The sequence below is a fragment of the Xyrauchen texanus genome, chromosome 5 (genome assembly GCF_025860055.1).
Source record: "Xyrauchen texanus isolate HMW12.3.18 chromosome 5, RBS_HiC_50CHRs, whole genome shotgun sequence".
In the NCBI taxonomy this organism is placed as follows: Eukaryota; Metazoa; Chordata; class Actinopteri; order Cypriniformes; family Catostomidae; genus Xyrauchen; species Xyrauchen texanus.
In genome coordinates, this window is record NC_068280.1 from 22,724,785 (window position 1) to 22,749,290 (window position 24,506).

Consider the following 24,506-nt stretch of genomic DNA (forward strand, 5'->3'; position numbering starts at 1 on the left):
AACTGTCCAAGGAAACAAGGAAAGTACACAATTTAATCTTTTTTTCCAACTTTTCTAAAGTTAACAGGGCTGCTGCACTTTAGGGTGCTGTTATGATGATGGTGAATTTATAATTTGCTGTGGCTGAGTTTTTAGGGGTGCATCATCTGGGGGCAGTAGAGGCAATACTAAGACATGGAGATAAGTTGCTATCTTCTTAAAAAGCCTGCTCTGGAGCATCAGCTGGTTCTTTAGTGGCCACTGCTCCTGATAAACTACAAGTAAAACCTTGCATTCAGTACATGTAAAAGGAATGGTTTATTCTGAAATTCAATTTTTTTTAATTTACTCATCCTCATTTAAAACCCATATGACTTACTTACATTCATGGATCTATTCACACACCTATTGTCTGTACAGACATTATTAATGTAAACAGTGACTCCAAGCCTCCAGGCTCCATAAAGTACAAAAAACACCATAATGCCACAGTAAAATTAGTTGATGCTTCTCATTAAGGCATACAATAATTTTGTGTGACGAACAGACCTTAGTTTATATCAACTACCGACTCCTGTAAACAGCGCACAAGTGTAAATATGGCGAAACGCCAGTAACATCAAACCTCATTTGTTTATGTAATGACATTTGGGCAATTCTAACAAAACCTGAAAATGCCCTGAACCTATTTTGCACCAAAATCAAAACAAACAGATAAGAAATTGTACTTTGCATATTGAAAATGTATCCTATATTAAGTGCAATACATTTTTTTTTTACATTGTGACATTATTTTCATGACACAGATATTTTACCCCCCACCCCCTTTCTCATTACCGCAATGCGTAAAATGATGGTCATTATAAAACCGCAATGTGGAAAAACCATGACTCTGCATTTCATTTAAATTTATTTGGAATTAAAAAATCTATGTAAAACAGCATCTATAGCTATGATAAAGTAAAACAGCAAGTACTTTAATTGTGGTTTTATAATGTGTTTTTGACCTTGAGCGAATAATTGTATTTTTTTTATTTTTTGTGTCCTAGAGAGAAATGGTGCGTTCATGCAGTGGTGTGCAGTCAGCCCCTTTAAACTCTTCAGATAAGGGGTGACATAAATGGAGATGGAAATTATTTTTGAATTATGAAGCATTATTTCCCTTGTTTATTAAAAAAACATTTTTTATTATTTAATAAATAAATGCATTAAAATATAGTAATATACAACTTCAGATAACTGTTGAATACTTAATATTTGAAGAGGTAACCGTTAATGCACTGCACACCACAGCATTCACGTCATATCGGAATTACTGTAATTACGAGATAAAAAGTGTTCATGTATTCGAAGAACGTCTAATTATAAGTTATATACTCTGAATTCTATGAAAGCTCAGACTTAATGTTCATGATGTCATGTAAAAAGAACCAATATGGCAGCATCCTCAACAGTTAAAGGTAGTGGACACATATTTATGTTGGATTTGCCATTTTGTTAAGCTATCGTTACTTGGAGTGCTTTCTTTGGTCTTAAACATTTTGCAACAACATAGCATTTAATTAATGTAGTGAAAATATTCTGCTGTTATCAATAACAAAGCAGTTTTGTTATTGAGTATTGTCATAAAAAGCTAATAAATTCTGAAGTCCCAGGACGTGAACAGCTCTGGGTAGAACTTCCAAGTTGCCTACTCAATTACAGTACTTCCGACACAACGTGAACGCAGCATAAGTCATAAGGGATAATTACAGTATTTTTGATTTTGGGTGAACTATTTATTTACATCACATGTTCTCACAGTTGGAACAATAATGAATGCAAATAATTGAAAGAGGTCTTTAACTGGCCTATATGTTCTTTGTGTTTTTAAACTGATTGTAAGGAATTCACCAACAGATTTGCTGAGAATGTCAGAAGGCAGAGATTCGGAGCAGAATATGACTTCATGCTTGAGGTAAATGCAGCTCTTGGGAATGCTTTTTTCCCCCTTCTTTTTAACGAATGGAAAACGATTCAGTAGTTGGTTGAAATTAACCCCACAGGGCTTTTAATAACCTTATATCCACATACTGAATTTTAATCAGTAGGGTATCCAGGTACGATGAAACTCTGCTATTTCTGTCACACAATTTTCACCTAATTTTAAATCGTATTGAATTTAAAAACGGTGTTAGAATTTTATGATTGATTCAATTACCCTCCTATGAAAGTCCTTTGCTGTGAGTATTTTCCTCTCAAACAGCTTGTGAGAGGTGTAACACACAGCATTCAAAAATTTCACACTGTTGAAGGGCTAGACAAATTGCTAGAAAAGTCTCTTTTAATTTGTTATGATGCTGTTATGTTTTTCCCTGCTGCCATTTCATTGGGTTTTAAGTAGAAAATTTGTTTGTAAATGTATCTAGTAGTTCAAGAAAAGCTCTACCTGTTCTTGGTGCATGTCCAATTTCTTTGAATTTGATTTGGCATCATGAAGGCTTTTTCAATTGCTGTGAATTGCCAGTCTTATGATTAGATGCATATGTGTTTTAAAAATGAAACCAGATCAAATCAAGTGCTTTTATTACTGAAGAGTGTTAATGAAATATTTCAAATGTACTATATAAAAACCAAAAGTAAACTAAGGAGGCATAAAAGACTAGTGAAACATGCAGTGCTTAAAAATAAATTGCTGGTCAAGAAAAGTTCTTGAAGAATTGATGTAACCATGCAGGTCTAGGCCATACCCTCTGTCCATCTGTCATTTACTAATGATTTTGAGTCTTTTGAAAGCAAAGCTTTTTTTACATTGGAATTTACTGCATGATAAACAAGCAAACAGCATCCAGTGTTGATTTAGACAGAAAAGGGAAATTACCATTTAAAATGTGCTGTCATGAATGGACACTCTAATCAGGTCAGAAAATTAGAAATTAACATACATCTAGAAAACTGAGATGAAAGGATGGAGCCCAACATATGTAAAAATGTTCCAGGGCCACTGTGGGAACAAAATGTTGAATAATCAATGAATAAAATCTTGTTTTAACAAGTCTGTGTAATGAAGCAAGAGAATTCAGATCATTGATCATCTTGTTTTTTGTTGCAGTAATTTTCGTGAGAGAATTTCAAATATAAGGGGTTGATTAGAACATGTTTTATTGGCCTCCATGAGCATTTATTTGCAATATTAACATAAAATGCAGTGTGTTATGCATAGTGCTCTTCAATAAAGGAGTGTGTTGAGGTGTTAATTCGTGCAGGAGTGAGAGATTTAAAAGTGCTCTAAGCGATATTTTCATGGAAAGTTATGCAAACAATTTTCCTACTCCCTGGGAGATTTTACTGAAATAAGTGTTGTAAGATATCTCAACTGTTTCTGTGACAGCTCTAGACTCAGTAAACAGCAAACAAAATTGTGTCCGTGAACCGCAGGTAGGGACCTTTTCTCAATGATGTCAATCATTTTGTACATTCTCAGAGTATTGTAGTTGCAGTGAACTATTGAGACTTAATTTCATTTGTAAGCCATGTTGTTCATAACAAATGTCAGTTGAGGGTGCTACATTTGAGGGTGCTACATTTACATCTGTTGTTCCCTTTACAAAAAGCTTCACTATGATGCTGCGCTTTGCTAAGTGCTTTTGGGAACAATCCTAGTTGTGACCGAGCTGTGAGTATGTGTGTAACACGTCAATGAACATTGACCGGAATTTATAGCCTTGGCTGATGTAATCATTAGATGCACCTGTGGCCAGGCTATAAATGGATGCATCACCAGGTGTCGTCAGATCCTCTTTTTTCAGAGCGATTCTGTGTGTGTGTGTCTTACAACCCTGTCAAAACTTTCTTTCCTCTGCTAGGAGTTAAAATTTGTTAGGCAGTGTGCAGTGAATCTTTCCTCTTCTTTCTAAAAAAAATTATATATATATTTTTAAAAGAGAGAATGAAAGCCGGGGCAAACGATGCGTGTTCCCCAGTTCTCGCTCTATAGCCAAAGAGGACACGCATCAGTTTTGCTCTGTTTGTTTGGGGGAAGAGAATGCTGCTTTCACGTTGCAGCAGGGCGGTTGAGAGCACTGCGATTTGCTATCTGGCAAAGTGCTTCGCGCTCACCTCGCTCACTTCCAGGTGTCAGCATCCACGCTTAGTTTGTGGGGCTCTCGCATGGATTTGGCTGAGGAGCAAGAGACGGGTTTGTCCCTTTCTCTCGCTCTCTCCCCAAACCCAGCTGGTCCTTCACATGATCTCCAAATGCGTTCTGACGCCTCTTCGGTTCATGAGGGGGACCATGATTCTCTTCCCGCCTCCAAGCTTTCCGTCCGCGATTAAAAATCAGCGGAGGAATTGCTCGATGTGGTTACTCGTGCGGTTGCCAGACTCCAGTTGGACTGGCCACGCCAAAAAGAGACTCCCAAACCCTCCAAATTAGGGGATAGATATTTATCTAGCAATCTGGGGAAGGGAACGCCTCATCAGTCCCTTCCCTTCTTTGATAACCTCCATGAAGAGCTTTCTCGCTCATGGAGGAACCCCTATTCTTCCCGTGTTTACGTACCCTCAACGTCATTATATTCGACTATCGTGGGTGCTGAGGCAAGGGGATATTCAGTGATGCCGCTGGTCGGAGAGATCTCTTGCCGGGCTCGGCATCGTCACTCAAAAAGCCCTATCTCCCCTCAAAGCCTTGTAGGACAACCTCCACTTTAGTGGGAAGGGCTTATCAAGCAGCAGGTCAGTCTGGTGCTGCTCTGCACACTATGACTGTATTACAGGCGTACCAGACTGACCTGCTGGACGACCTGAGTGTGGGTGCTGCACTCGACGAACAAGCCTTCACTGAGCTTCGCCGAGCCAAATATCTTTCTCTCCTTTGAGGCACCTTTGGCTCAACCTTTCAGGCATCAAGGACAAGGACAAAGTTTTCCTCCTTGATGCCCCGGTTTCGTCCTCGCCATGACCACGGTTATCTCCAGGTTCCAGGAGGCGAAAAGCCATGAGGAAGCCTTCGGGCAGTTCCTCCCTCACCGCACTCAGGGGGCGGGTCCTTCGGCCCCCCAGACCCGCTTCGGTCCTGTTAGAAAGGAGGCTCAAAAGCAAAGCGTGGCGAGTCGTGCTCCTCCTCCCAGGGATTGGGGACAGTCTCGTCACCCTCGGCAGCCCACGAAGCAAGACCCCAGGACCATAATTTCTAAAAAGAGAAAACCCTGATGGTCTTGCGCCTAGATTTAGGGGGTAGCTCCCCTCGGGATGGGGCGCGTACTTCACTTCACCCCTCCTGGTACCCCCTCAAAGCCTCTCCATTCCCGCCATCTCTTGGTGTTTCGGGTGGCAGAGGCTCCCATCAAAATGTGGGTGTTTTCGCGGTTCTCTGTATTTATTCAGGATGCGAAACACTCGACAACCCCTCAACAGGAAGTGTTAAAATCAAATACCCATCTCAGAGATCCTGGCAGTGTAGAATCTTCTACCAGATATATACTTTTTCTGTGGGTCTTAAAAACAGTAGGAAAGGGTGTCAGGATTTAATTCACCGCCGCCTTCCGTGTTTCAACGACGTGGTTCTCACTACCGTAAACCGGTTTTCTTTTTTATGTCTGCTGTGAAAAGCAAATCTCCTGGTTAAAGGGGCCATGGAATGTGTTCCCCTTCCAGAGAGAGAGTTAGGTTAGTACTTCCTGGTTCCCATGGAGGGTGAGGGGTGGCGTCTGTCTTAGATCTTAAAGCTTGAACTGCCCAGTCTGGGTGTTCAAGTCCTAGATGCTGCCTATCAAGACAATCGTGTCTCAAGCCCTACGTCTCGTTTGGCTGGTCACCATCGATCATATGACGCACTTCTTTACTTCATTTAGAAGTTCTGCCACAACACAGGAAGTTCCTGAGGTTCACTTTCGGGGGCGAAGTCTTCCAGTGTTAGGTTCTTCCATTCGGCCTAGCCCTTTTTACCCGCAAATTCACAAATGCATGATGTAGCGCTGGCTCCTTTGCGACTCCGGGGCATCTGTATTCTGAATTATAAAGACGACTGGCTGATCCTAGCGCTGTTCAAGGAACTGGCAGTTCAGCACAGGGACATCGTCTTAGTTCATCGGTTTCTCTGGGGTTGAGGCTCAATGCCAAGAAAAGCGTCCTCGCTCCCACTCAGAACACTGTCTATCGGGGCATCGTATGGAGTTCAGTCACAATGCAGGCACAACTGTCTCCCGCTAGAATTGAGTCCATTCAGATCACCCTGAGCAAAGTCAGGCTAGGTCATGGTTGCACTGTTTTCAGTATCAATGATTTCCAGGTCTCAGGGCGACCACGTCCTCGGTGATCCCTCTGGACCTTCTGCTCATGAGACCATTTTTGTTGTGGCTCAAAGCCAGGGGGTTTCTTCCAAGGGCCAAAACCCCTAGGCTATTAAGGGTTACGCGCCTCGGGCATTGTTCCCTTTCTATGTGGTTCAGACCCCGTTTTTTTGCCTTGGGTCCCACTCTAGGTGCGTCTTGTTGTCGCAGGCTGCTAACAACAGACGCCTCCCTGACGGGCTGGGTAGCGGCCTTAAATGGTTGTCCAGCTTAAGGGGATAGGAGGGTCGTCAGCTTGGTTGTCACAGTCACTGTCTCAAGTTGATGGCTGTATTTCTGGCCCTGAAATACTTCCTCCTGAGGTTGCCATGTTTTGGTGCGGGTGGGCAATACAGCAGTAGCCTCTCACACAAATCATCAGGGAGATCCACGTTCTTGTCAGCTGTATTTCTGATGTCTTACATTCTCCTTAGGGCCCAGGGTAAGCTCCTATCACTCAGGGCAGTTATATCCCTGGATGCCCGTATGTGGGAGCAGATTTACTGTCCAGACAGAAAATACCAATGGGGGAGTGAAAACTCCACCCTAAGGTAGTAGTTGGCCAGAGTTCGCCAGCAAGTGTCTTGCTTCTTACTGATAGCATTGCGTTGGCAGAACAGGGTTTGGTTTCTTTCCTCGACGGCTCGCCTCGGGCGATTCCGAACAGGAAGGATCTTCTATCTCAGGCACAGGGGACATTATTTCATCCCTGCCCCGAATTGTGGAATCTTTCATGCTTGGCCCCTAAGGGTACCAACTGAGGGACACAGGGCTTTCTCCTGATCATATCGAGACCATTTTAAATGCGGGCTTCTTCCACTTGGAACAAGTTTGGGTGAGATCGTATAGGGCAGAAGAGGACCTCTTCGCCTCTATGAATGGCGCAATGTCTCCTCTACTTCTCCCTGAGTCACCCAGCCCCCTTGGGTCTGGACGTTAAGACACATACATGACCCAGAATGCGTCTGTATGCATTTCTTTTCCCGATTTGTCTACTCCCGGGAGTCTTGGCCAATGTTCACCAGCAACGATCTTGCCTCCTACTAATGTCGCTGTGCTGGCAGAACAGGATATGGTTCTCGGAGTTAATATCTCTCCTCGACGGTTCGCCTTGGGCGATTCCGAACAGGGAGGACCTTCTTTCTCAGGCTCAGGGGACATATTCATCCCCGGCCCGAATTGTGAAAACTTTCATGCTTGGCCCCTGTAGGGTACTGTTCCATTCCCCCAAAACGGTCAATCCAGGGAAAGGGGGAGCAACAATAATTTAAAATAACCAGGGCAAAAGAGAACAGGAAGTCAGAGTTATGTGCAGTTGAAACGTGTATTTATTATAATATGGACAAAGAAAAAAAAAACAATACAAAACTACTCTCTCACAATGAGACAGCAAACAAGCAAGATAAGGCAAACAATAAACACAAACTAAATAACTGAGAAAAAAACAAGATTCAACATTAACTGGACTACTAAACAATCCTCTCTCCACTGAGGTTAACACACAAACAAACACTGTTCCAAACTCACAACACGATGCAAGTTGGTGTTCAACCCACAGGTTGAATAAAGTTGGTCTGCAATGTGGTCACAACTGGAAGGAAGAGAAATGAACAGAACAAGCACACACCTCACAACAACACTCAACAAACTATGAAAGAACAGTCTTCTTATCCTCCAGGTACTGAGTGTTAATCAGGCATACCTGTTGCCACTCACACATGCAGCCGAGACATGGAGGGGGAGGGGCCACCACCTGAGAGAGAAGAAAGAAACACACCCCAACCAAACACATGACCCTTAGGGTCGTAGCACCCCCTCACTTAAGATCAAAACCATAGGTTTTGTTAACCGAAATCACCATCATTCACCATATTATATAATAATAGTTATCACAGTTATCTTTAACCATGATACATCACTTATGTTCTACTGATAACAAGTTAAGACACCTCTTACCCACGAGACAGAGCGTCGGCAACCACATTTTCCGACCCCTTTCTGTGTTTGATGTTAAGCTGGAATCCCTGGACCATCAGGGCCCAACGTATCAGACGCTGATTGTGATTATACATCTGATTCAGGAAAACTAGAGGATTGTGATCAGTGTACACAGTCACAGGAGATGGGCTGGAACACACATATACCTCAAAGTGCTGTAATGCAAGTAACATGGCCAGCGTTTCCTTCTCAATGGTGGATGGGAAGTCGTGGAGTAATTCAGTTGGTGGCGCTTGAACTTTGTGGAGAAGTATGAAACAGGGTGATGCACACCATCTTCTCCAACCTATAACAAAACAGCTCCAGCTCCAGTACCACTAGCATCCACCTCTAACTGGAAGGGAAAAGCAAAGTTAGGCGCAGCCAGTACAGGAGAACTGCACAACAGGGACTTAGCAGCGGCAAAGGCATAATCACATTCAGGTGTCCACACAAATGGTACAGCTGGACTACAGAGCTTAGTAAGAGGAGCCACTACCACTGAGAAATTCTTACAAAAACATCTGTAGTATCCTGTCATGCCTAAGAAACGCCGGAGCTCTCGTCTGGTTGTAGGAATTGGATAAGTCAATATTTCAGCCACTTTAGCCTCCACTGGTCTGACCTGCCCCTGTCCTACCAGTTTCCCTAAATAGGTGACAGTAGCCCTAGCAAAATCACATTTGGCTAGGTTAAGGGTCAATGCTGCGTTAGCAAGCCGTTCAAACACGATTTCCAGGCTAGCCATATGACTTTCCCATTAATTTGAATAAACCACTACGTCATCCAAATACACATTACACTGGGGTACATCTCCCAACACTATGCTCATGAGTCGTTGGAATGTGGCTGGGGCATTTCTCATGCCAAAAGCCATCACTGTATATTGAAGAAAGTGATCTGGAGTCAGAAATGCTGATATGTCAGAAGCTCTATCAGTCAACGGGACCTGCCAGTATCCTTTAAGAAGATCCAGTTTGGTGATAAAAACAGCAGAACCAATGCTATCTATGCAGTCTTCCATACGGGGTAATGGAAACGAGTCTGGGACCGTGACTGCATTGACCTTTCTGAAATCTGTACAGAACCGGGGGGTACCATCTGACTTTGGTGTCAGAAAGCAGGGTGAACTCCATGAGCTACTACTAGGTTTTGCTAAACCATTTTCTAGCAGATAAGTAGCCTCCTTCTTCATCAACTCTCTTTTTCCAACAGGACACCTGTAAGCATGCTGCTTGATTGGAATAGCAGAGCCAACATCAATATCATGCTGTATCACAGTTGTACGAGATGGTACATCACTAAAAAGCATGGGAAATGAGTTAAACAATGTAAGTACATCTCCCCGCTGAGTGTCAGTAAGGTAGGAAAGCTGTGCCCCCACTTCAGCCAAGAACTCTGTATTAGATAGCCTACCACACTGTTGCCCCTCGGATACCACGGTCAATCTATCATCCCCTTCAGCACCCATGAACGCACCATAAACCATGGACGCAGAACTGGTGTCGGGAACAGCCGCTTCCACGTTGCGTTTCTGCTCCCCTTGATCATTCTCCCTGGAATGATAAGCCTTCAACATGTTAATGTGACACACACGCTTTTTCCTCCTGCGCTCAGGGGTGTGGATGACATAGTCGGTTTCTGAGACTTTGCCCTCCACTACATATGGACCTGAGAAGCGAGCAGAAAGAGAAGAACCGAGCACAGGCAGTAATACCAACACTTTGTCACCAGGCTGAAACTTGCGCTCAACAGCGTTTCTGTCGTACTGCTGTTTCATGTGGGCCTGAGAAGAAGAGAGGGCTTCCTTAGCCAAGGAAGTGGCGCGATGCAAACGTTCCCTACACTGTGAAACAAAATCTAACACATTAGACTTAGAGTAGGAGCCAGCCATTAACTGCTCCTTCAGCACTTTCAACGGCCCATGGACACTGTGGCCAAACACAAGTTCAGAAGGACTGAATTTCAGGGACTCTTGTTTGGCATCCCGTATGGCAAACAATACAAACGGCACACCTTCGTCCCAATCTTTCCCTGTGTCATAAGAGTACTTTTTTAGCATCGACTTCAGGGTTTGGTGCCAGCGCTCTAATGCTCCCTGTGACTCTGGATGTAAGCACTGGATACTGAATTTGACACTCCTAAGGACTGCAGGGACTGTTTGAATGCTCTGGACATAAAGTTGTTTCCCTGATCAGTCTGAACAATCTTGGGTAAACCAAATGTAGTAAAAAAATGAATCAATGATTTTGTGATGGCTGGTGCCGTTATTTTCCTCAGAGGGATTGCCTCTGGAAAACAAGTGGACATGCACATAACAGTCATTAAGAAATGGTTACCAGCTTTTGTTCTTGGTAACGGACCCACACAGTCCACAAGAACATGTTCAAAATGGCTCACCTACTGCAGGGATTGGTCGCAGTGGAGCTGGATGCACAACTTGATTGGGTTTTCCTACCATCTGACATGTACTGCATGTGTTACAGAACCGAGTTACATGAGATTTCATTCCTGGCCAGAAGAAGTGTTTAAGGACACGGTCATAGGTTTTTGTGATGCCTAAATGACCAGACCACGGGTGTTCATGAGCTAATCCTAGCACATGCTTACGCCAACCAACCGGAACTACTATCTGATACACTGTGTTGAAAACCTCACCAGTCTCATCAGTTACTGCACCTGTATGCGAAGACCACTTTCGCATCAGTACGCCGTTTTCCACAAGAAAACAATGACCTTTCCTACACTCGCTCGGGTCAGCAACAACTGCTGCAAAGCACTTTGTCAGTGAGGGGTCATTTTCCTGTGTACCAATGAGTCCTTCACGTGTCAGCGGCAGTGGTACTTCAGGAGTGGCAACAGTCTCTGGCACTGTTTCACACACCTCTGTCGACTCTCCACCAGCAAACATCCTATCCTCAGAAAAAACAGAAGGGAACATGGAATCAGACAAAGTTACCTCCTGATCTTTTTTCCGAGCTTGAGCTCTAGTCAACACACTGACTGAGCACAGTTCTGAGTGTTTTGAAACCAGCTCATCTGACTCACTATCAGAAATGGGTACATCCACAACTTCAGGATTAGGGTTTACTTTACCTCCCGCAATGTCATTACCCATGATGAAGTGTACTCCCTCCACAGGAAAACATGATCTTACAGCTACAGGGAACCAACCAGAAACAAGCTTAGATTGACCGTGGATACGATGAAGTGGGGCTGGGACATAACACATACCAATACCTCGAACAACTATACTGACCTCACAAGCTGACTTAGCATCTAAAGGCAAGACACTAGAAAGGATAAAAGACCGCAAACCACCAGTGTCACGTAGTATGTTGACCTGCTGCCGATTTTCAACCTGCCCTGTGAGTGATACAGAACCCGAAAGGATGAACGGTTTAAAACATCCATCTGGCTCTTGCAAAGAGGTAGGCTCACTTTCAGAAGTGACAGTTTGTATTAATCCCACTCCCTTCAGCTGCTTGATAACTGAACCCTGCTGCTTTTGTTTCATAGTTATACAATCTGCTATGAGGTGACCAGGTTTATGACAAAAAAAAACATAGTCTATCTATTTTAGCACTTGAAATAGAGTTAGTTAAACCAACTCGAGGTACCTGTCTGTCACTAGACTTCTTGCTAGCACTAAGATATGGTGGAGAGACAGAGGAAGAGATCGGTTTACTGTAGACACCCTTATGTGTTAAAGCAAACTCATCAGCTAGCATCGCCGCTTGTTGTAGGGTAGCCACTTTCTGTTCGTTCAAGTAAACAACGATCCTCTCAGACACACAGTTCTTGAACTCTTCCAACAATACCAACTCACGTAAGGAAGAAAAGTCTTCAGCTTTGCAAGCCGCACACCAGCGATCAAATAAAGTTACCTTTTCCCTAGCGAAGTCTGCATATGTCTGGCTAACACCTTTACTGAGACCCCTGAACCGCTGTCTATACGCTTCAGGCACTAGCTCATAGACCCGCAAAACTGCGCTTTTAACTTTATCAAAGCACAAACTGTCTTCCACTGAAAGTGCAGCACAAGCCTCCTGAGCCTTGCCGGTCAACTTGCACTGAAGCAAAATGGCCCAAACTTCCTTTGGCCAACGAAGAGCCACTGCGATATGCTCAAACACGCTAAAATAACCTTCTATTTCTGATTCTCTGAATGCAGGCACCAGTGCTATGTTTTTACTTACATCAAAAGTGGTATTGATGGCGACCGAGTCTCAGGGGGAACTGAGGGGTGCACAGCAGCATTAGCTTGCAGCTCAAGCTCACGCATCTTGAGAGCCGTGTCCGCCTCCAAGCGTTTCAACTCTAACTCTCTACGCAGCTGGAACTCACGCTCCTGCTCCTCCTTGTCCAACTGTAAACGAGCTAATCAAACTTTCAATCGGGCGCCATCTTGTGGCGTTGAAGAGGACTCTACAGAGTGTGGTACAAAATGAGGCAAAGTGAAATGTTGCCATTCAACCTCACCCTGCTTTACTTTGGGCGTGACAACCTCATCCTGCTCTGACGTGTCTGTTACCTCTACCTGGCCATCTGGGGAGGTCTCACCTACAACCAAAAAAACTCCCCTCTGCACTAATCCACTCACCACAGCATCCTTCAGCTCTCTTTTCACTAGAGTACTACCGACAGGAATACTAAAGTGATTAGCAACAAAATATAAATCAACTTTCCGACACAAGTCAAGCTGATTTAATGTAGGATTCGCTAAAAACTCCTCCCGGTTAAAGACAGCCATACTAGCCACCCACTAGTACTGCTATTAGCTACACTAGCCACTAAGTTAAACCAAATGCAAGCGTAACACACACACTTACAATACTCACCATCCAGCGCTTTGTGCAACACCACAACTTCCCCAGATCCTGCCTATCAATTCCTTACCTAGTCTATCTTCTGGAGCATGCCGGGCTCGAGGCGACTTTAAAGGCAACAACTTCGGTGGCCAAAACCCCGAAACGCCTACCCCCGCCAGGGAATTAATCCCAACCCAGGATTACTCCGAACATAAAAAAGGCAAAATAACAAATGGTGTCCGAAGGAAGAACTGTGACAGTTCAGCTGGGCACCTCTAGTCTAAACTAGGGAAGTTAGTCATGTGTTCACAACCCTGGACAATGACAACCACACAATACAAACTAGCACAAAAAATCTGATCTCCAGTCTCCTTTAAATCCCAGATGAGCCCCCAAATTGTTACGTTCCCCCAAAACGGTAAATCCAGGGAAAGGGGGAGCAACAATAATTTAAAATAACCAGGGCAAAAGAGAACAGGAAGTCAGAGTTATGTGCAGTTGAAACGTGTATTTATTATAATATGGACAAAGAAAAAAAAACAATACAAAACTACTCTCTCACAATGAGACAGCAAACAAGCAAGATAAGGCAAACAATAAACACAAACTAAATAACTGAGAAAAAACAAGATTCAACATTAACTGGACTACTAAACAATCCTCTCTCCACTGAGGTTATCACACAAACAAACACTGTTCCAAACTCACAACACGATGCAAGTTGGTGTTCAACCCACAGGTTGAATAAAGTTGGTCTGCAATGTGGTCACAACTGGAAGGAATAGAAATGAACAGAACAAGCACACACCTCAAAACAACACTCAACAAACTATAAAAGAACAGTCTTCTTATCCTCCAGGTACTGAGTGTTAATCAGGCACACCTGTTACCACTCACACATGCAGCCGAGACATGGAGACGGAGGGGCCACCACCTGAGAGATAGAAGAAAGAAACACACCCCAACCAAACACATGACCCTTAGGGTCGTAACAGGTACCAACTGAGGTTCACAGGGCATTCTCCTGAGGTTATCGAGACCATTACAAGTGCTAGGGCTCCCTCCACTTGGAATTGATCTGGGTAGATTTTACAGGGCAGAAGAGGACCTCTTCACCTCTGTTGATAGCGCAATGTCTCCTCTACTTCTCCCCGAGTCACTCAGTCCCTCAGTTTCTCAGTTTCTTATGGCAATTACGTCTCTAAGGAGACTTGGGTACCTACATGCTCTGTCTCTTTTGCTGGCCTGTTTTGAGTTTCCCCAGGTATGACCAAAAGCATTCTTTGCACCCTCACCCTGACTACCTGCCCAAGGTCCCTTTTGCGACCCTTGGCCGGTTATTCTCTAAGCCTTCTGCTCCCTGCTGTTTGTAATGCCGGAGCAGCTAAGACTTCTCAGACTTTGTCCAGTCTGTACCCTTCAGACTTATGTCCACCGCATTGCTAGTGGCGGAAATCAGGGCAGCAATTCTTCACTTGGAAGCCGTGACCGGGTGGCGTTCACCTCCTGGCAGACTTCGTCACTTTGGGTGAGGGACATTACTGCCCGGGCCTACGAGGCACGCGGTCAAGCTTCGTCAGTAGGTTTTAGGGTGCACTCTACCAGAGGGCTCTCCTCCTCTAAAGCCTTGGCTAGAGGTCTCCATCTGCAGCAAGATTGTGGTGCGGCAGGTTGGTCCTCTCCGCGTACATTCATTAGACTTTTATAGTTTGGATGTTCTTGCCACTCCAGGCTCTTATGCCCTTGAGTCGACATCTCAAGCTCATGTCTGAACAAGTTTTGAACAAGGCTGGTCCTCTCCGCACACATTCATAAAATTTTATGGTTTAGATGTTTATGCTACTCCGGGCTTTTGTAAAGGGAACATCTCGGGTTACGTATGTAACACTTGTTCCCTGAAAAAAGCGGAACAAGATGCTGCGCTGTTTTTCCACACTGGGATGCCCCCGGACGGCTCATCAAAAATAAGTATCTGACGACACCTGGTTTTTATAGCCTGGCCACAGGTGCATCTAATGATTACATCAGCCAAGGCTATAAATTCCGGTCAATGTTCATTGATGTGTTACACACATATTCACAGCTCAGTCACAACTAGGATTGTTCCCAAAAGCGCTTAGCAAAGTGCAGCATCTCGTTCCGCTTTTTTCAGGGAACAAGGGTTACATACGTAACCCGAGACGTTTTTAACAACCGTTTCTGCATCTTTGAAGTGTAGGGTTTTGGTAATAAGGGACGTGCATTATAGCATTTAACAGGGTTCACTGAAAAACTGGAAGTTTTAAAATTTTATAACAGGGAGTAAAATCTTAAAAAGTCATATAAATGTGTTTCTCTAGTTAGCTCTAAGATATTTTATCAGCAAGAAATTATTCTTCATGAGTTCGTCTCTGTAAATGCTCTTTGTGATATTTATGAAATTAAAATTAAAAATCTTTATCCAGTAATCACAAATGCTTTGAAAAGTTATGGAAATAATTTGGTAAAAAGTAGTGGTAACCCTCAACCTGACACAGCTGTGTAGATCTTTAAGAAATACAGTTCCTGGCTCTGGTAGAATGTGGTTTGAATGGTCTGAAGATAGTGCAATTCTGATGCTTAAATGTGTCACCTCCTCAGAGCTACTTATGAAAATGTAGATGCTGCTGGCATGATATGAAACGGCAGACTTTTTTCTTTTTCTGTAAAAGGAAATAATATCTGTGATGTGCACAAACCTCTGAGGGCCTCCCAATAATTTTGACACAACGCTTGGAGCGGAGAGCAGACTTTATCTATTTTTATAGGATATCCTCAGAATAGATTGGATTTCTTATTATTATTTCTTTTGTGCTACCTCAGTGGTTCGAACAACAGATTGTGTAATTCCAAAATGATGTTGGGGAAAAATGGTTTTCACTAAGGTTGTTAATTATGCAAACAAAACAAATGAGCATATGTCCTTTGGTTTTCCTCTAGGGAAGGCATAGAATAGATTCTCCTGCCTAATGCCCACCAGTTAGCCAATGAATGGCTTCATGTTTCAATAACGCACTCAAAGACGCTCAAGCACACTATGGTGTCCAACTTCACCTCAAGAGAAGAACTCATTAAGGTATTCAAGTCTGAGGTCAACAGACAATGATTTATCTTTGAACTACAGGAATGATGCCCACAACCCCAAGGGAACTTGCCTATTCAATTAGCAACATCATAAGTGTTGTCACTGGAAAGAGTTACTGCTCTGGAAAATTGCTACTGTTGAGTTCATTAAGTCTTTTCCCATCTGAAATAAAAAACAAATTGCACTGGTGCTTCAGTAGTCAATCAAACATGTTGACACAAAAAGCCTTAATGTTATTTCTGTTTGTTTCTTTTCACACACATATCTTTTGTTTTTTTGTCTCATCTTGTTTTTGTTTATAACTCCTTTTCTCTGTCTGTCCATTCTACCCATGTATTATGTCTGTGTTGTCACTAAAGGTGCACTTGGCCAGCTGCTTTGTGACTGTCTATGCTGGAGTGAAGCCAGTGGGGTTCCAAAGGCAGGTAATATTGTCTAATGCAACCAACTCTCCAGTACAGTCTCTAAGCTCTGTATGATTTATAGTCTGTAGCTCTGCTGAGAGCTGCTTTGTGCTGTTTATATTTATTTAGATGAATGAGCAAACCACTTCTCTGGTTCTACTTGTCCCCTCCACTGACAAAGGAGGTCTGATAGAACTACATTAGAGGCAGAGTGCCATGTTATTTTCAGCCAAAGCAAAGTTCAAGTGTTGAATCATGGAAAAACATCTAGTTGTTCCATTCTTTTAGCATGACATATGCCTTTACACTCCTTACAGAAACTTCTGTATTTGGTGTGGCCCACAGTGGTTTGCATATTGATGATTTGATATCTGCATGTTATTTAAGAATGTAATTATTCTCAGAAATAGATTGATGGAGGATTCTCAGACAGTCTTCCTATTCTTTCAATAGGACGCACAATCACAGTTTGACCGTTTAGCGGTCCTCAGGATATTTCCCCAGCTCATAAGGGCATAAGTAAGCTTCACCTCAGACTGGCCAACATGAGAGTTGTGGTAAATTTTTAGCAAAAAAGGCAATCTTAATCTAATTACTAATTTAAATAATAGTACTACCATGATGATGTTTTAGTGTCATGTTAATTGAAAACAATATTAAGGTTTAGAGAATTAAGTTGTATTGTTTTGAGAATAATCTCATAATAGGCCTTTTATGAAAATAAAAGCCATAAAAGTTTCAAGATTAAAGTAATATTTTAAGGATTAAGTACAAATTACCATAATAGCCATAGCATTTTAAGAAAGTCATAACATTACAAGATTAAAATCTTAATACTATGAGAATTAAATTCAAAGTATAATTATATAAAATAATTAATGTATTAATGCTAAGGGTGGGCTATGGTGACACTGCAACTGATACAGATCTATAACGAAAAAAAGGTATATGTCTGAAAAAAAAAAAAGAAATATATATATATATATATATATATATATATATATATATACACCTACTTTTTCATGTGATTATCTAATCAGCCAATCATATGGCAGCAGTGCATGGAATCATGCAGACACAGATCAGGAGCTTCAGTTATTGTTCACATCAACCATCCGAATGGGTAAAATTGGGAAATCAGGGATTTTTGTGTCACTGCTGAGTATTTCTGTAACTGCTGATCTCCTTGGATTTTCACACAAAACAGTCTCTAGAGTTTACTCAGAATGGTGCCAAAAAAAACAAAACATCCAGTGAGTGGCAGTTCTGCAGAAAATGCCTTTTTAATGAGAGGTCAATTTAGAATGGTCAGACAGGTTCAAGCTGACGGAATGAGGACAATAGCATTCCTAATAAAATGCTAGGTGAGTGTGTATATATAATCTAACTACCTGTATCAAAATGAGGGAATTGCCTCAACCAAAATAAGTGATACTAAGTGAAAAAAACACACAAAAAATCCCCATACAGGGAAATTATCAGCATTTGAATCATAACAAGCAAAGTATACAGTAGCCTATATAAAATAATTGTGATTTTATCTTCATATTAAATATTTCCCCAAAAATATTTCAAAAAATGATCTGGTCATCCAAAATCAAATAATAGCCCAAATATCAATTCAATTAAATGGGCTTTATTGGCATAAAAGTTTCAAAAACAATGTTGCCAAAGCATCATATAGAATAAATAAAATAGAATAAAAGCAAAATACATTTTGTCCAATAACTTGGACAGTATATAATATAATTATTAGTAATATAAAAATAACAGCAATATATAAATTATTATTATTATTTATTTGACCACATCACATTGTGTCTGTGTGTGTTTGTCTATCTTTCACTGTCTCTCGGGTTGTGGCATGCTGATACATACTGGGCAGCAATATGTGCCCTGTCTCCTTCTCCTAGGAGTATTTGTAATTTTGAGAGGCCATTTAGGTCTTTAAATTCTGAAGTTTCAGAGTTAAACTTGTTTACGTAAACATTCCTTATTTCTCTGAATGTTTCACATTTTAGCAGGAAGTGCATTTCTGTCTCGACCTCACCTGTCCAACAGTGACCACATATTCTGTTTTCTTTTGGTTGCCATGATTTTTTGTGTCTTCCTGAAATATCTTTCTAAAATCTCTCTCTTGCATGCATGCACACACTGTCAGGGTTCAACCACTTCTGTTGGTTGTGTTTTTATTGCCTTTGTGGCTGAACTCTGGCACTCATGTTTTGTATCTTGTCTAGTCTGTGTATTGTGTGAGAGTGCATGTCTTGCTTTATTGGCATTGCCATGCATTATCTTGTCTTGTTGTTTATTGGTGTGAATGCATTGCTCTCATGTCATCTTGGCTGCATGCACTCATATCAATACTTTGTGTTTGTCTCTCACGACCGGGGTCGCGTGTCCGTGTCGCGATCTGTTTTCATGTTGTGCTGAGGTTCGGCCTCTTCTTAGTTGCCTGTTTTTTCATGGCCAAACCCTCGCACAGGTGTCTCGACTCGTATTGTCACCTGTTGCGTGCATTGTATTGTATTTGATTCAGGCTTTGTCTAGTGTGAGAGTGTATGGCGTCATTTCTTTTTGGCATTGCCATGCATTCTCTTGTCTCGTCTGTTGTTTGGCATGAGCACGTGTTGCTTAAAGTCCTGGCGATATGCGCTCATGTTATTCATGTGTTTGTGTTTTCTGAGATATTTTTTCCTCATCCTGTTTGTTCCTGTCTGTAGTGTCTCCTGTTTGGATCCATTTTGCTCCAGCCCAGACCGTTTATGTGTTAGTCACCCTGGAAAGTGTTTCTCTCTTTGTGGTTCATTTTCTTTTTCTGTTGTAATTTTGTTTGTTAAATAAATACCCATTTCACTCAGCTTTTGAGTCCTGCCCTTTTTTGCGATCACCTGGAGCGTGACCCTGACACACACCACTTGGGTGTGTTTGAACTAAATGTAGTTTTATGCGGGCCAAATAATTTTATTTTAAACATTTTATAATTTTATTTTAATTATTTGTTTTAATGGCAGATCTGCTTCTCAGTAAAAACCTGGCTGCATCAAAATGTATGCATCATATGTAACAATAAAATAGAGAGGACCTGAAAACAACTAAGAATTGTACTTTTTACCTCAATATTTGTCCTTGTATCTGGATTAACCATGCATGCATATTGTACATAGTAATTATATATAGTTAAGTTGTATAATTCTGAAAATGTACTGGAATTAACCATTTAGACTTTGATTTAAAATGTTATTGGTTACTAACAATTAAAAATGAAGTTTTTACTCCAGAATAATTGAAAGGGACTTTGTTCCCGTTTTCGGTTACATTCTGCCAAAAATTCATTTTTTTTTGTATTTTTTTTTATTTATTTTTTTGTCAGTTTTCAATTCCTGTACAAATATACTATTTATGTGGCACTAAAACTGTCATATTAACTATTGGGATAGACCACATTGTAAGGCTGAACCAGGCCCTTTTTCCTCCCTCATTACCAAGACTAAAAGCACAGGACCAGGAAGGATACCAGGATGCTGTTCACTTTGTAAAGAAAGATAGATGGATGCAACAGACAACTTTCTAATTTTAGTTCTGGAATATCTCATTTGTGGCATGTTGACTGCATTTTCAGACAGTAACTTTTCCTCATAACTGTACCTAAAACTCTTAAGGGCAGTACAATAGTTTATCATTTTGTTTTATTTATAAACACTCCTTGCAATACCTGAATGGTTGCAGGTAGGTGTGTTGGACTCTATGGGAAATATTATTTGAAATATTATGGGAAGCAGAAAAAAATCCCCAAATTGCTGTAGCTTGAAAGTTCTTCAATGTTATTGGAACAGCAATGATCCAGTCAGGGTCACATTACCTAAATGTTGCTGTTTCAGTGAATATTGAAGTTCTAGATATCATTTGATTATAATAAAAAAATCTATTCTGTGGTGCAAGAATTATACTTGCAGTATCTACATTATTCTCAAGATGAGCACAATAAAATGCATCATGTTTTTCAGGAGGCTAAACTATAATTGTCTTAAATACAATTTTATTGCACAGCTCTAAAATAACTCCTGCTATCAGTTATAGCCCTGAGGGCACTTAAAATGCATATAATGTTCTGTAAGTATTACTAACTGAAGTACTGAAGTATTTCTGAAATCCCCTTTGTTGAAATTTGTTCATAATTGCATGTAAACCTCTAGTCAACCTAGTCCAACAACTTATCATCTTTTTCTAACACTTGAAGCTCGAATATATCAATGCTGTGTGTCTGTAGGTCCTTGAGGACAACCATGGAGAACAAGCCTTTGAAGTAGAACCACAAGAGAGGATATTTGAACTTTGCAAGTCTCCTCACCACTCTGAACAATTGCTTTACTCGCACTTGACTCTGGGAGAGCGCTATGATAATTTTTTGCCTGTGAGAATAATGTCTCCCTGTGGAAGGTTTGGGCATTAGCAAAGGGTTGTGGGTATCTGTGATGAGGGAGTATAGAGAGAAACAGAGAGTTGAAACACAGATGAGTACTCAAAAACTCTGCTGTAAAAACTGCTCATTTGTGTCATGAAGGAACAACAAGTAAATAGATTTAATGCTACTTTTGCAATTAAGTACCAGTTTCATTGACTTAGACCCATGGATAGATGGTTGTCAAAATATCCAGAGGATTATGTAATGAAAATCCATCCATTCTAATTGGCCTTAATTAGAACTGTGGAATATTATAAACTGAGCACCATTAGCCGATTTTGATGGATTGTTCAGCAGATAGCTCAGCAGGAGCACAGAGCATTTACATCAGTCTTAAAATGTATGTATGATACAGTAATGTTAATGTTGTTTTGGGTTGATCCATGAATGGCACAGAAATCTTATTACAATCTTCTCACATCTTGTTTGAATTTTGTAAAGTCTGATGTTATTTCTTTGATATGTTTCACAGTTTTTATGAACACTTTAGAACAGTTGTTTCCTGAAGTCCTAAATTGTTCCAGTAAGTTCAATTAAAGAACAAAATTGTATTATTTGAGCTTTAGATTCCCAGGATAATTGTGTTGACACTTTATCCTAAGTGATGTATAAAGAGGAATACTAGGCAAGAGAAAAATATATTTCAATAATACAGCATAGCAATGCAGTTGGACACTGCAACTGCCCAAGAGCTGGGGCAGACTGGTGATAGGGAGAACTGGGACTTTTCCCAGTGGGCCGACCACAAATCGGGGCAGAGCGGTAATGCTTTGTAAAGGTACTGTGGTGCCAGACACGGTGAATAAAGTGTCTCTTTATGGACCATGTGGGAACAGGCCTTGACAGGAAATGTTGTGTTAATGATTATTTCACTCAAAATTGCTAGAGGCTGAAAGTGGTTACAGGAAAAACAAAACACTGAAGCTTTAGCAAAAGCCTCTCAAATTTACAGCAGTTAACATCAATATGGAGGACAGAGAGCTCTCTACTATTTCAGTCTTCAGATAATCAAAGACGAAGATAAATCTGGGCTGTCGGAGTCATTCATAATGGCACTATATCGCTGAGACATACATCACTAAAGAGTCTAAATAGAAAAGAGGAAAGTATAGAAATGTGGCGGTGCAAAACAAAGGCAACAGAATCTTTAAAAGCAGTTTCTGATTTAAGTGGCACTAACAGAATTGCAAAAATAATGTCAGGTTGTTTTAAACAGGTTTTCCAAATGTTCCCACTGTCTTCCATGGTTCACAAAACAAATCAGTCCCACCTCAATAGGGTTGTAAACTGCCCCATTAGCTAGCCAAAATGAAGACACACCTATTGTACTTTACAATCTCTATAAGTAAAAAATTCCAACTAAAATCAATATTTTATGTCCGTTTGTTTATTTCGTTTTAAAGGTCTTGTAATAAAAACATCAACAGAACTGAAACCGAAGGTTGAATTCAGCTGTTTTTGGAAACCCTAGCAGTCTCTTTCATCTCAAATAACAACATAATTTCAACTCAAATCATTGTTTAATTTCCATTTAATAATTTATTTAGTAAGTAGCCATGTAATAAATGGGTTAAGTCAGCTGGTCTTTATCATAAAATAACCCTAACCATTATTTTAAAACATTTCACAGCATCTTTAAATTATTTAGGTTCCCTAACTTATGAAAAGCCATTAGAAATAAAGTTTCTAAACATTTTAGAAACCTGTCCTCAAGCAGGGCTTTGGTTCTTTTCTGATGGTGTGCCTTTGATCATCTGCGCCAAGCAGACCTCCTATATTGCAATTGATTGATCTCTCCACACTGCATAAGGGCCCGGAAAATCTGGATGATTGAACTTGTCTACTTTGATATAGGTCTATATCTTAATTTTATTTAAATTTTTTTAGCTCGAGAAGCCCCATGCATCTTTCAAGGCTCCCCTGGGTACAACCATCTGCTCTTTTTGCTATTTCTTTCAAATTAATTATCACCGTTCACATTGCATGAAGTATTTTAGTAAATATGCTGTAAAATGTAGTCTAAATGAACAAGTTACCCAATGGATTGAGATATATGATCAAATAACTCATGCCTGAATCTGTCAAGCAACACCTACTTGCAATAAATTTAAGAAACTTAAAGATTTCATGATTATCCACAGTCCTAAATGAATAGTCAAGAAATTATGCAGCATGCTGTATCAAATGGTGAACATCAGATAACGCTCAAAAGTGCAGTGTGTTGACTCTCATAAAGGAGTACTATCCCAATCTGATTAGTAAACATCTCAAATAGTTCCAGAAACAGTGATAAACACATCAAGCCATACAGATTAGCATAATAGCAAAAAATATATTGCATCTGGCTCTTAAAAAATTAGGCAAAACATCTTTTTATTTCATGATACAGATAATTTTTTAAACGTGAACAGAATTATGTAATGAACATGATGTTTAGAGCGTGGAGAGCCCCTTATGGTTGGCAAAAAAATGTAAACCATTCAGTGCAGCCTGATAGTCACAAGCAAAAATAAGCAAAACAGATTGGATACCAAAAAAAAAAAACCAAAAAATAAACCTCTTCACAGCATCTAAGCCTGTAATAGGCGTTATGAGTATTGAATCATTACCGGTTGTAGATCAAAGCATATGAGTGTATTGAGGTACTAATTACTGCTTCACAAAATGTATGACCTTATGTTGTTGAATCATCTCCAAACTAGGAGGAATATAGAACTCAGTGCTCTAGCTATGTTTACAAAAACTGTTACCAGAAATATTATCTTCAATCATACAACTATTGATACAAATGTAGCAGTGAAGTGTAGAAAATAAGTGCACTGCAGTATTACCAATATTTTGATTTCCCTTCTTTCCCTTCAATTCAAACCCTATTAATTGTTACAGCTCTTCATGTTTTTTAAAGTCATCAAGCAGATTTCAACTGTGAATTACATTAGGTTTCTAGTACATCACAAATAAATTAACATGTTTGAACCAATTTAAAGTAATTTTAAGGATTACTGGCTCTTTTAATGCACTGAAGCTCTGGTCTATTTTTTTAGCTTCTTCTCATGTCTTGGCTGACCTATCTGTTGATCTCGTTCACACTTGCAAAGCTTACTGAGAGAAGAACAGCAGGGCTTGACCCAGGCCTTCCAAACCAGGTGTTGAGCTGTAATGTGTGCTATGACAGGCTTTAAATGCTGTGTATGATGGATTACTGATGCCCTTATAGCCTCAAGAATGGAGTAGGATTTGGGCTCAGTGTCTGGGGTCAGGGGGGTTATCTCTGAGGGGTCCCTCGACATGCCATGCGCTACCTGGAAAAACAGGGAAAATATTTTTTTAAGGTAACTAATCAATCCATCTTTCCACTTTCCATCTTTCCACTATTTATCATAAATGTGCTGTAAAATTTCTGAATTCTGTCTAAAAGAGATTTAATGCTTTTTATCCTATTCTTACACTGATTAC

At 40.8% G+C, this 24,506-nt stretch overlaps 1 protein-coding gene across 1 annotated transcript; it reads left to right on the plus strand.

The window, feature by feature from the left end:
- The first annotated feature begins 92 nt into the window (after positions 1-92).
- Positions 93-21,531, plus strand: pnpla4 (patatin-like phospholipase domain containing 4). The gene is given in 9 exon segments (XM_052126310.1): positions 93-260; positions 1,856-1,936; positions 3,453-3,457; positions 16,037-16,172; positions 16,541-16,606; positions 16,990-17,137; positions 20,011-20,120; positions 20,856-20,999; positions 21,523-21,531. Coding segments are annotated over 9 exon segments (867 nt in total).
- Positions 21,532-24,506: the final 2,975 nt, after the last annotated feature.